Genomic DNA, 13,907 nt, shown 5'->3' with positions numbered 1-13,907 from the left:
ACATTTCATGTCATTTCACCTGCTCGGAAAGTTCATACTTCTATGGATTATAAGATGCTAAGACCAATGGCCTGGGGGTATTATTTGAGGCATTGTTTGAATAGAATTTGATATTTTGGTACTTGATGGGTATCTTTTAGCTTTGTATCAAATGGATATAGAGTTTAGACATTTCTATCTGCGTGCTCTTCATATTAAGGTATTGATTCAACACATAGGTACCTTGCAATTTATTGATTTTGTCAATGCTTATCATTTTAGCAAACACGTCTAAAGGTGATAGCGTGGGCAGCTGGCAATGGACAGGACAAGAATAGTACAGCAGAGGGGCAAGCAAAGGAACGAATGTTTTGCTAAGGTGTAACACTTAGGAATAGTGCATTCTGTGAATGGAAGTCGAAGGGATGCAAATTTATTAACACATTTCCATAGAAACCCTTTGCAATAAGATTGATTTTAGCTAAAAATTTAAGGCAAGCAGCACTAAACATCATTCTCTTAGTTTGCTCCCTTCCACCACTGGAGTGGATAATGGGTCATTTTCACAGTGGTTTTTTGTCCAGTATCTCGTTTAGCTTCTTTGTGTATAATGTAAATATTCGTCCATTTACTGTACATCGTTTTAAATGAACCCTTTCTTTCCTTCACTCCAGTTTAATGATGATCCCTGTGGATCGACGTGAGTTGGAACCAAAGTGTACTGAGGCACAGTACTTGCATTTTCTGTCGACTACATTCAGAGCTTTTACAAGTGTTTTCACAACTCATGTGTCATACGAGAAAATAATGAAAACACCTAATTTGTTATACTTTGGTCCAATAGTGCAGTCTTTCTAAGGGCAACATCGCACCTCATTTTGAGGCGCTTTCACTGGTCTTGATTTTTCCTTAGCGGATGAAGGGATAGGATTCAATAAACAAGGAGGCGGCATTCACTTACAAACAAACTCCAGAGCGTCTGCTACAGCCAAAAGCCCTCACGGAAACAATAGTGTACTGTGGCAGGAATGCAAACTTTCAATTTTCAAGGAAATGACTCAACAGGTGTGATATTTTCTGGAAAACAAGACTTACAGCTGGCAAGCGGTGCACAGCTACATCCTGCCAATTAAATCACTACCTTGCCGAGAACATGAACTGTTCATAGCTCCTAAGTTAATCATTAGAATAATGTAGCCCTCTGACATGCAGTACAAAAACTTGGTACACGAGCCATATTCCCCAGCTTGGAAGGCTGGATTCTCAAATTACAAAGATCTATGCAGAAATGTATAGAATGCATGCTCAAGGAATGAATGCTTTGCATAAACCTCTAATTTGTAGGGTGAAATGGTTGCCTGCACTGGCGAAAATCGTATTGTACAGAGATGGATAATCCACCATGAGTGAGGATTTTTCAGGGTCAGACATTTTGGCGTTTGTTGCAAAACTCAGAGGGGCAGATTTATGATAACTGGCACATCTCCAGGGATGCGCTAGTTCTTTTGAGCCGCTGCTCCGCCACCCATGGTGCGCCGCATTTACAATGCGGCGCACCATGGGGCAAAAACGGCACAGAGCGTGACGCATCTGTGCCGTAAAGGTGGCGCATTGCTGGAGTTGCGTCGCAAGCGCGACGCAGCTCCAGCAAGGCTCGGGGGTGCCCCATCTTTACAATGCTGCGTCAAGACCTACGCCTGCTTCAAGCAGGCGCAGGGTTTTGACGCAGCATTGGCCTGAAAGTGACTGAGTGAAATCTTATAGATTTCACTCAGCCACTTTTGCGAGGCGCACCTGCCCCGGAACGCCCACCCTGCGCCGGAACGCCCACAAGTGGCGCAGGGCTTTACAACGTGACGCATCTGCCTAGATGCGTCACGTTGTAAATGGGCCGTAGGGATGCGCCACGTTTACGCCGCAGTTGCGTGACGCAAACGTGGCGCATTCCCAACATAAATCTGCCCCAGAGTGTTCGATTGGAATGTCAGAAAAAGGAGGACTGAAGGCGGGAAAATGGGAGTATTAGGGGAGTCAACAAGAGGTTACAGGAAAGCTAATATACTTTTCAGACCAGATTTTGACTAAAGCCTTTAACATTATTTTTATGTCTGGCCTCGCCTTTATGTCGATTTTGTGTTGCCTTGTAGGAAAAAATCACACACAGAGATAAATAGTACATTTGTGTGTGTGTGTGTGTGTGTGTGTATGTATATATATATATATATATATATACAAGCCACACGTACATATGATTAGCTATGGCACGACCTCGACCATTAGCACCTCTGCCCTTCATCCCCACTATCTCCCTATCAGCTGCAACATGCAAGCAGCCAAACTCCTCCTGTGCTGCCTGGAAGAAAGAAACAAAGGAGAGCATACCTTTCAATTTTCCTTTCAGGATGAACTAACCTGTGTTAAAAAAAACTGGGACATGTGTTTAAACCTCAGGCGAGAGTCGGGACACCAGCATAGTCCTTTGAAAACCGGGACTGTCCGGGTAAATCCGGGACATCTGATCACCCTATTTTCAGATACTCTTACAAATGAAGAGGACAGCCTAAATAAGTTCTGATTTACAAAACCAGTGACATATACCTACTCAAATACAAATCAAATCCCAGCTTAAGAGTATCTTACACCTATTTAGTAATGGAATAAGCCCTAGACTACCAGGGCCAACTGGGAGCAGCAACCAGCCCTGGCAGTTTGCTGCTTGACCAGCCCTGGGATCGGGGGAGGAGGGTGCTAGCTAGCAAGAAACATCACTCCTGCTTTTGTTACAATGGCGCTGATATTTCAAAACCTACCCCCAGTGAGAAAACCAGCCCCCACAGGCACAAAACCAGACCCCACCCCTCCAGCCCACCGAGGAAATGCCCAGTGCCTGCTACGACCAATCCGGCCCTCTAGACTAAATGTAGATAAGGTTCCAGGACAACACAATATATGAAACTTAGCATTCTTGTATCTAAATTTCCAATTACCAAAATAGCCGTTCAGCCATATTTAATTAAATATTGATGAGCCTAAATGCAATTTTTTATCAACTACCAAGGGAAACATACTAAACATTGCACTGCATTAATGTATAACACTTGAGCAAGTCTGGACTGGAAACCCAAAGTAGCCCTGGCAAATGTTTTCTGACCATCCCTAGTATGGTACATTAATCACCGGAGTTATCTGAACAATTTTATGGTTTCCTGAAAACTACTGGATTTACAAGGAACTCTGCATCAGGTGCTTTCAAAACGGCTGCACTGGTACATAAATGGCCCCCAGTAACACTGGTGTCCCACCCTTTCAGCCGCCCGGGTAAATGCCTGATGCCCGGCACCATGCACTCGAGCATTCTGTTAACTGCAGCTTAATTGCATTGCAGCTCTGATTAATCCAATCTCAGATTCATGGTTTAAGGGTTGCTTACACCATTCGTTTGTGCAAATGGGTATCTCTAGATCCCAAAAGATCCCTATAGCCTGCAGGGTCCCCTAAGTTTCCTACTGTTTTCTGTCAGTTTTGACCTCGCATGAAACCCCTTGGTGTTCTACTTACAGATAATTGTAGGCAAAAAACCTGATTGAGAAGGGAAAAGATCCTTAAATCATGGAAAGTTAGACAACCTATAATTATAAACAAAAGAGATACTTCACGTGATAATAACTAGATGTAGTGAATAATTAGAGACAGCAAAAGCAATTGGTCAGTTGATCATCAAAATACTTCATTCATTGGATATTTGAGAATCATTCATTTAGTCAGCTATGCAAATCTTTCTCATACAAATCATAAACAGAAACAATGATATTACATAACATAGCATACAAACCAAATACAAAGAATAGAAGTCAAAGAAAGTGCAGTAAAGAATGTATTCTGTTAGATGGAGTTGTTTCCTCTGACTTCTTGCCTTCTGACCTCCTATTTTGAGAGCTTAATTTTTGCTGACTTTAGGATTCTGGGCACTTTACCACTTTATAAGTCACTAGTAGAGTGCACTAATTGTGCCATGGGGCCTGTAAATTAAATGATACTAGTTGGCCTGCAACCTCTCAATGGCCCTGTAAACACGGCTCAGGTCTGCCTCAGCAGAGCCTGTGTATGCAGTTCTAAACTGCCATTTCGACATGGCAAGTTAACCTACTTGCCAGGTCCAAACTTTCCCTTGTATTACATATAACTCACCCCTAAGGTAGGCCATAGGCAGCCCTACGGGCACAGTGCAATGTAATCAAAAGGTAGGACATGTACTTTAGAGTTTTTGCATGTCCTGGTAGTAAAAAACTGAAAATTTAATTTTTCACCACTGACCTATCTCTCCCATAGGTTAACATTTTGATAGCATTAAAACTTCTTTTAAGTGTAATTTCCAATTGGGAAAAAGGTGGTGATTTGGAGGTGAAGTCGGATTTTAAATTGTTAGCCTGAATATGTCCCTTTTAGAAAGTTACCATTTTCTTACTTTAACCATTTTGTGCTTTGCCTGTCTTTGAATACACATCTGGGATGGGTGACAGCTGGGTTTTATGTATTCCCTCTAGACAGTCACACAAAGGGAGCTGTGGTGTGGCATTAACATCCTGATGGCCCATCACCAGGCTGATGGGCCTTCCTGAGGTGGATTGGTAGGGAGGAGCTGACACTTGCACCTGAATACCGGTGTGCCTCTCTCCACACAAAGAGCTGTACAATCCCCTGTAGTGAGTCTGGAGCCATGGCAGGAACCTTGTGATCTTTAAAGGCCTCTTTGAAGTCACCCCCTCTTCGAAGGCACATTTGGGTATAAACACTGGACCCCTGACATAATCAAATAATAACTTTGCTGGATACAAGGTCATTCTGCCTGGAAGAATAACTGTTGTGCTGTAGGAGAGCCTGCCACTTTGTTACCTGCATTGCTGTGTTGGCCTGCTGCCTGCCGATTGCTCCGCTGTAGGAGGGGCTGCCGCTTTGCTACCTGCTCTGCTGTGTTGACCTGCTATCGGCTGCTTCTTGAATGGGAGTGAGAAGGATTGGATCTATTCATCCTTAAACCCAAGTTTCTCCAAGGTCTTGATGGTTTGCCTCCTCAGAAGTGGGATATTCAGCCATTTTCTGCAATAACCAATGCAGTGACCCCTTTGCGTTGATCTTAACCCACGCAGTAACCTTTTAGTGCTACTAACTTCTAAGCACTGTTTTTAAATGTAATCTTTCAAAATTCATATCTCAATTTCTACTGATTGGATTTTTGTCATTTTGATCTTGTTTTACTCAGATAAATATTCTCTATTTTTCTTAACTGGTGTGTTTTTTTTGTGGGGTTTTCACTGTGTTACTGTAGCTAAAGTGTTGCACAAATACTTTACACATTACCTCTTAAGTTTGGCCTGACTGCTCTGTGCCAAGCTACTAGATGGTGAGCACAGTTTAATTTAGGTTGAGTATCTGATTTACCCTGACTAGGACTGTGGCTCCTGTTTGGACCGCTGCTATAGTCTGCCACAGAGCAACATCAATTTCTATCATGTTCTATCACCAATTTATGTTAAAATATACAAGAACTTATATACAAGGGATTATATCCAATGTTATTTGTAATATGGCGGATCGGATAGCCATCATATTTGTGACAAGTAACTCACCCGCTGAACTCTAAATCAGGCCCTAAATTTGAAAGATATGCCAAGTTTGACCCACATTATTTTGCCTGATTCTTTTTTCCTTGTCTTTTCAAGATGAGCTTTTAGTGGTGTAAATAAACAGTTTGAAGGAAAATTTTAATGAGCTTTTTAGGGTAGCATTCTTTAGTTAGCTTTTCAGATAGTAGACTTGCATGGTGAAAATAATCGTCTCTCTCGTAGAACATTTCTAGCAAATTCTCAAAAATTATCCAGTACGAAGGTTGTCCCTCAGACATCATGGATAGACACTAGTGTAGTTTCGAGCACTATTTGTATCAGTTTATTTTTATATAGTGAAGTGCACAAAGTGTTGTTATTGTCTAGTATCTCAGTATCCAAAAGCATTATAGATTATGTACCTTTTGACATGTTAAAGTTGATGTCTTGTAATGGGTTATTTAACTATTGCAGGAATTAATGCAGAGAGGCTTCAGTACCCGTCCATACACAGAAGATATCATCTATGAATTTAACCCATAAAATACTTAGGTCTGTGTTTCTCTTCGCCTGTATTATGTAGTGCCTGGTTATAAAACCTAACTCTTAAAGAAGTAAAGCTGTTCTGGCATTCTTTCAGAGAGCAGGACATATAGTATGCATACATCTGATTTAGATGCAACCTCAACAGCCTGCCTCAGAACCATCCATGACCAATTTATTCTTCAATTCTCAAAATCCGCATTACCACAATTTTCCTCGAGTTGTATCTGAGACCTTGGAGTGCTAATGACTGTTCACTAGAGACAGAAGCAATGTAAAGGGCACAAAAAGAGAACTAACTCTGGAGGCTCTCCAGTGCAACCGTGAAGGGAATGTTGCTTTGCCCATTCCATCATAGCTATGCAGATTAGAAAGTTCAAGAACTGCTTGCTTCTGAGTTCATTGAGTGGCCTGTCAATTGAAGGATTGAATCCAGGCTGGGGTCACTCAGCATTTCTGAAGTCTATGAATAGGTATCGTTAACAGGGTTTAAATGTACGACAATGATTTAGAGGGCTATGAAATTAACATAAATTGCAAATGTAAAGACTATTTAAAAACAAGTAATTACTAGTACTTTTAGTGGTGCTAGGAGCAGCAGTGTTTAATACTACTAATGTTAGTACTGTTAAACATGAGCACTTGCCTCCCACCACAAAGTCAAATATGTGTGAATGTACACAGGTGACATTAAGTGTGCAATACATTTAAAGTAGTAATTTTATTATTTTCAAATCCAACCTATGAACAGTAATACTGCATTGCTCACCTGAATCTAGAGGTTCTTTGTTTCCGTTGGCTGGATTATGTGACTTCTCCGGTGACTGATTCCCAGAATCCGGCATGCTGGAATTCACAGACATCTTGGTCTCTGTTCTTGGCAGGGATGGGTCTTTCTACTTCATCGTGCAGTGTGTAACCTCTGGAGAGACAGGATAAACATACTCTGGTGAAATTAAATGTACTGAGGATGCTGCAATTTTCCACAAACACGTGAGACCAGTTTGGTCCTTTGTGATTTTTTGTGAGTGCAGGGATCATCAACTTACATTTCATCGGGAACAATAGGTCAATAAGAATGTATCAGTGCCCACACTACCTGCTGGATTCATAACAGAGCCCTTTATGGTTCTTTATTTCTGTAAACTATCAAACAGCGCACCTTAGATTTATGGGTGTAGATGCTAGATTATCAGTGGCATGAGTCAAAATAACATGACGCCCATGCAAAATACATTGTTGGTATCATGATCCAGGCTAGGTTTGCCATCTGGGCACATAGGCATTTCCACGTGGGACGGTGACCTGCAAGGCTGCATTTCTGGTCGGATGGGCTGCCCAGACTGTCAGTGCCCAGTGTCAAGGCCCTGCCCAGCTGCTGCTCACTCACTCACTTTGTCCTTTCTTTAGCTTCAGCTGCAACGCTGCAGAGAGTATATGTGTTAAATGCTACTGAAACTGTTTTTCAGAGTGGCATCTTGTGTCATTAGTAAAAAGTGCGGAACTGGACAGTAGGTCAGAGGTTATTATGTGCAGAGACTGGGGAAAGGGAGTTCCAAGAGTGGGGGCCATCCTGACATTAGTGCTTTCCATACTGAGGCCATGTACAAATTGGCTCAGTAATTCTATTACAAGACCGAAGGGACACTTTTGAATCATCTACGGTTATTTAAGCACTAGAAGCAAAGAAATTAAACCAATAAAAGCCTACTCTACCTCAGGCAACACTTCCAAAAACACAAAGGGCTTAACACCCTCCGCAAATACTGCTGAGGTTTACCCAGCATAGCGAAGGATTGGGTGTTCCCCAAAATGTTGTTACAACATTTTTTCCCCAAACAAGCTGCCCCAATGTGGTTGCACGCCGCATCTGCAAGTTTTAGGCACATTTTCATTGCATAGTTCCACTGGCAGAGCATCATTGGCATTCCCCAATAGCCACCCTTTTACCAGAAACGGTTGCCTTTTCAGACACTATAATTGCCCTGGGATACCCCATTTGCCTTTTCAGTGGAAGGGAGTGGACTACAGTCTCCAGACCAAGGAGGAAAGATGCCATTGGGGTCTCCCAGAGTATCTAAAATAGCTGCATATCTAGACATTGATGCAGCATCAGTGGGGGGTGCTCACTCTGCACCCTTATTTTCCAGGGTTCTTGGACCAAGTCCCCAAACAAACCATAACAGATCAAACTAATTCGCACAAATATAATATACAAAGGTAATGTATTAAAATATTTAAACAATTCATGACCACACGTTAAAACTGTCCTTCATAAAGTAACAACTCAAGTGAGCAGCCGCACAGTTTTTAGCTTGAGTATAACTGCTCTACTCATCAATTTTAAGACAACTCCAAACCTTGCCTAATTAACGACCCTCCATAGTTTTTCTACAATTTATTGCTAATTTTAAAAAGAAGCAAACACTAAAGCATACTATACAGGTTTCTAGAACCGTTACGTTCTCAACAGCTGAATATTTTAAAATTAGCTTAAGAAATTAGATAAAATAATTCCTATAAAATTTACAAAATACAGAAAATGCAACTGTGATTGAGAAGAAGACCCATCACAAGGACAGACAGGCAACCTAGTTTCCCATTGAAAGGCATCCTCTTGGAAACTAATGTCCACACAGTACCCGCCCTAAAATGAACAATTACCCACTGTTAGAAATGGGGGTCTCTAGTTGGCAATGGTTTGCACCGTTGTCCTAGTAGGGACCCTTCTTCCTAGTCAGAGTAAGGGGTATACACTTCTAAATAACCCCTGTTCACCCCCTTGGTAGCTTGGCACGAGCTGACAGGCTCATCTCAGAGGCAGTGTGTAAAGCATTTGTGCATGCATACAGTAAAACAGTGAAAACACTACAAATGGACACCACACGCGTTTAGAAAAATAAGTAATTTTTATATTAACCAAACAAGACTAAAACAATAAAAATCCACAATACCGTAAATACACATCTGACTTTTAAAAAGAAGAAATAGTTCTATTAAAAGCAAATTGCAGATGCAGTACTTTTCACACAAAGTACCTTGGATGCGTCACTCGCACAAACGAAAACTGTTGCAGGGAAGGTGATGCCCAGGGAAGGTTATGTGTTGGTTAATTACTTCAGGGGAGGATATGCGTCAGTGCCTTACTATCACATAGGGGCAGTGATGCGTCGGTTAATTACTTAAGGGGAGGAGATGTGTCGTGCCTTACTGTCACATAGGGGCAGTGATGCGTCGGTTCCTTACTGAAGAGGAGGTGATGCGTTGGTTTCTTACTCTGCGAGAAGGTTTTCTTAATGCGGCCCCTATAGTAATCTAAAAGTCTGGGGTCTGGCCCCACTTTTAATAGCACAAAATCCTTTGTTCTCAGGTGGCAGAAAAACTTGTTGTCCATCCAAAACCAGTTCAGTCCCGCAGTTCCTGGCAGGAGGTGAAAACAGCATTATCAAAGGCAGACCAGACCCATTCAGGTGAGAAAGAGATCTCCTCTCCCTACTCGCAACGCATCCCTGGTCTATTCAGACCAGCTCTGACTCATCCTGGAAAGGCAGGACACACCTCACCCCCCAAGTGGCTATCTGAACAGAATGTACATCCCCAGCCCCTGTCACTCCAATGCAAGACAGTCAATACACAAACCTAGCAGAGACAGACAGGATGGCCAAGCGAAAAAATATTTACTTTCTAAAAGTGGTATTTCCAAACCCAGAATATAAAAATCATCCTTACTAACAGATACATCTTTATATTCTGAGTTCAGGCATACCAAACGTTATCTTCCTATCTTGTCCTAATGGGAATTTATATTTATAAGATGTTATAAATTAACTGACATTCTATCCTATGGGATAGATAGCCTTTCAATAGTGAAAGACTAAATTGGCAGTATTTCACTATCAGGACATGTCACACACATCAGGGCATGTCCTACCTTTCACATACAGTGCACCCTGCCCACAGAGGTACCTTCGGTCTATCCTTAGGTGTGACTCACATGTTAAAAAAAGGAAGGTTAGTGCCTAGCAAGTGGATGCACTTACCAGGTCGACAGGGCAGTATCAAACTGTGCACAGACACAGCAGTGGGAGGTCTGAGTAACCTTTACAGGATGCTCATGCAGGTGGCACAATCAGTGCTGCAGGTCCACTAGCAGCATTTGATTTACAGGCCATTGGAACACACAGTGCACTGTACTATGGAATTACCAATAAATCAAATATGCCAATCATGGAATCACCAATCCATAAATACAATTTACAGGGAGAGCATATGCACTTTAGCACTGATCAGCAGTCATAAAGTGCCCAGAGTCATAAAACCAACCAAAACAGGGTCTAAAACAGGAGGCCAAAAAGCAAAAAGTCTGGAGATAAGCCCACAGGAAAAGCCAAGTCTAACACTTACCTATTGAAACTAGTTTTGGGGTTGGTCCAGACACTGATCCATAGCAGGAGTGAGGTCAACCTGATCGGTTAAGAGATATATAATAAATTCAGCTCCAAATGTAAAATAAAAGACGAACTCGAGGGTGGAAGATTAAGAAGTAGTCTGCAAATAGGATTTCTTTGGTTAGCAAAACTAAAGGATTTTGGATAGCCCCAACTCCCAGGGCCATACATAGCTTTTTTAGAAGATTGTTTTAAAAGGAGACAGTGGGCCCTATGCCATAATGGGAGATTCCCCAAAAATTCGTCACCAAAGGCCCGATTACGATATCGGGATGTCGGACTGCCTTCCACTGTTGCAGCAGTCAGGAGACCACCTGCCAAGCAGTTGGTGATCCGACTGCCCACTTACGATATGACTGCGTGGTTGGAAAGTTCTTATTTACACTGTGACTTGTGCTACGGCCCAGGTAAAGGACCGGAGCACAAGCAGCAGTGTATATGAGCACATCCATGCAATGTGTGCCACGTACCATATAGTGCATGGCACTTGGTGCATGGATTTATGTGCTGCACGGCCAAGCCAGGTCATCTCTGGACCCAAAACAAGCTTGGCAGTTCAGGCTGGACTGTTCCCATGAGGCACAGGGTCAGACTGATTTGCATATAGCCATGTCTGAACTGGGGTGGCCGAGTGAGCTAAAGAATGGTGATGGATTAAACCCAGATCAGTTGACTGGGGTGAGTGTTTGATTTGCTCAAACCCTCCGTCCATCATCCCCTTTTGTATCGAACTGCCAAGCCATGCCTTCCCTGGACCGGAAACAAGCTTCTGAGGACCAGTTTCTAGCACTGGGGGTGAATGTTTTGCCATTGTGCAACATTCCGTCCATCATCTTGTGTGTTTTGCTGTTCACCCTATGTGGCAAGGGTATGCCCAGACGTGGGTCCTGTGCTCACTAAGCCACTGGAGTCAAGCTATCCTGGCTGATGAAGGCTGATAGCCAGAAACCGGTCCTAGGATGCTAGATTCCGGTCCAGGGAAGACATGGCTTGGCAGTTCAGCCTGGACTGTTCCCATGAGGCACAGGGTCAAGACTGATTTGCATATGTCTGAACTGGGGTGGCTTGGTGAGCAAAATAACGATGGATTAAACCCAGATCTGTGACTGGGGGTGAATGTTTTGCCATTGTACAACATTCCGTCCATCATCTTGTGTGTTTTGCTTGCCTTTTATAAGAGCCCATTATGGACAGTTATTGTAATTAAAATATTTTGGTTTAAGTTTAAAATGATATTATCAGACAATGAGCTGCATAAGTCAAATATTTTGCCACACAAGTAAGAAAAACGTGACTCATTATTTGGCCATCTATCTCGTACAACCCTAGTAAACCACATGTTGGTAAAGCTCTGCAGTGTGTTTTAGGGGTTGTTTATAAAGATAGATAGATAGACAGATAGATAGATAGATAGAGAGAGAGAGAGAGAGAGAGAGAGAGAGAAATAGATAGATAGATAGATAGATAGATCAGGCAGATAAATAATAGAATACTCAGATCTACATTACGATTTTCCAAGAAATGAGGCAATTACAAGAGTGTCAAAACATTCCCTCTCACACATACAGCAATATATTAATCCAAATTCTCCACCTCTGCAACCAATGAAAGAAAATCCACAATCGTAAACAAACTAGTAGCTTTCCAGAGAAAGTGTTTAATTTTCTTGCAAGAAATCCCGAAACCAAATCACCCTTATTGTTACTGTGGCCCTTTCTTGCATTGACTATTGAAATGGATCCAATGTGGTCTCACCACCAAAATGATTTACACGCTCCAAAGAGCACAACTCGGTGTTGCTCATCTTCTATTCAGATAAAAAAAAAATATAGACCTCTTATTGCATACTCTTATTTTATTTCACTTGCTGCTTGCTGATTGACTTCAGATTCCTTGGCTTTGTTAACATTTCTACACGGTTTTTTTCACAGTATCACCAGTACTACAACTTAGCACATACCCATGTTAGTGCTTCCTTTCCATCCGAATCAGATACCCAGTATGGGCTTCTGAGAACTGCCTTCCTCTCGTCCCATCAAGATTAAAGCCGAACGGAGAAAGGTCCTTTACTCTTTTGGAATTCTTAGCTTCTGTCTCTTCTACAATAAACCGCTTATGCTTGATTACACTGTTCTGTCATAAAGACATCAGTCAGGACCTAGAGGTCAATTAGAGTTTGTTAAAGCAAGAATCTGCTATAAATTGCCACTAGCAAATGTCATGGTTTACAGCCTCATTTAGAACTAGTGCAACAACTTGGTTTCCGATGGCAGGGCCTTGGCAGGCTCTGCCATCTGAAACCCTTGGCAGGCTGTCAGCCAATCGCTGTACTGCTGAGTCCAAGCAGCGGATGACCCGTCGTACTTCAAGCAGGGTCACCATCATTGAGGATTCCTTCCTGGGCCCGTTATACAAAGCACGTTGGTCACAAAAAGGAAAACATGAAAATGCCTCTGATGTGCAGGGGTAAAACTCCCTGCATGTCACGGACTTATATTTTGCTTATTAGCAACAAATATCTGCTTAAGGGATTTGGTGAAAAGCAAAACATTCTGCAGGTTATACTAAAGGAGGATATAAGCACAGCTAACTCCTGGGCTGAATATTTTGTATCTGTTATTAGACAATACCTGGTCAAATATTCCATCAAAATCTGCATTGCAAAATATGGAGTTTCAGTCATCCTAATTTCTCAGGAAACTGATTTAATTTCATTCTTATAATCAATATTTGCTGATTTAATCAACGATTCATACAACTCATTGTCCATGTGAAGGAAATTGGGTTACTGGCTGAGGGGAGTTAAACCCTACTCAAGCAGCAACTACAATTCTTGTCAGGGTGAAACACAAGCAAATCCCAAATTAACCTGTGATTAACCCTCTAGTAACTTGCCACAAAAGAAGGTAGGCTTAACTTAGAGGCAATGTGTGAAGTATTTATGCAGCACTTCAAACAGTAATACAGTGAAACACAACACAAGAAAAACTCCACACAAATTTCGAGAAATGAGCACAATCTATTGAGCACCAGAACAACAAAAATCCAATAGGTAGGACCAGAGATATGCAATGTTATAGATTTAGATGAAAATGGTGCTAAAAAGCAAAATGCGCCAACTCTGGTTGTCTGGTCATACAGGGACCAAGTTAGACCCACTAAACAAAGTACCTTAAATCCTAGTTTGTGGAGCACTGAGAGATGCTGCATCGAGGATGCGTCATGCAGCGGTGGTTCCAAGGAGCTACAGGGTGTGAAGCAGAGTCCTACGTCATGGATGAATCATGCAGCGGTGGTACTGAGGAGCTATGGGCTTCAATGCTAAGTCCTGTGT

General features: G+C 42.1%; 1 protein-coding gene across 5 annotated transcripts in view; it reads right to left on the bottom strand.

Annotated features, from left to right (window-relative positions):
• The window catches only part of SFMBT2 (Scm like with four mbt domains 2), a 1,092,424-nt gene that overhangs the window by 858,035 nt on the left and 220,482 nt on the right, over positions 1 to 13,907 (bottom strand). For all 5 annotated transcript variants that reach the window (XM_078677113.1, XM_078677108.1, XM_078677111.1 and 2 more), the window contains exon 2: positions 6,895 to 7,047. In XM_078677113.1, coding sequence (XP_078533239.1) covers positions 6,895 to 6,988 — 94 coding nt within the window. In that variant the 5' untranslated portion in view covers positions 6,989 to 7,047. The remainder of the gene's footprint in view (positions 1 to 6,894; positions 7,048 to 13,907) is intronic.

This window comes from Lissotriton helveticus, chromosome 1_1 (genome assembly GCF_964261635.1).
Source record: "Lissotriton helveticus chromosome 1_1, aLisHel1.1, whole genome shotgun sequence".
NCBI classification, from domain to species: domain Eukaryota; kingdom Metazoa; phylum Chordata; class Amphibia; order Caudata; family Salamandridae; genus Lissotriton; species Lissotriton helveticus.
Note: the sequence above shows the minus strand (reverse complement) of the source record. Positions and strands in the feature narration are given on the sequence as shown.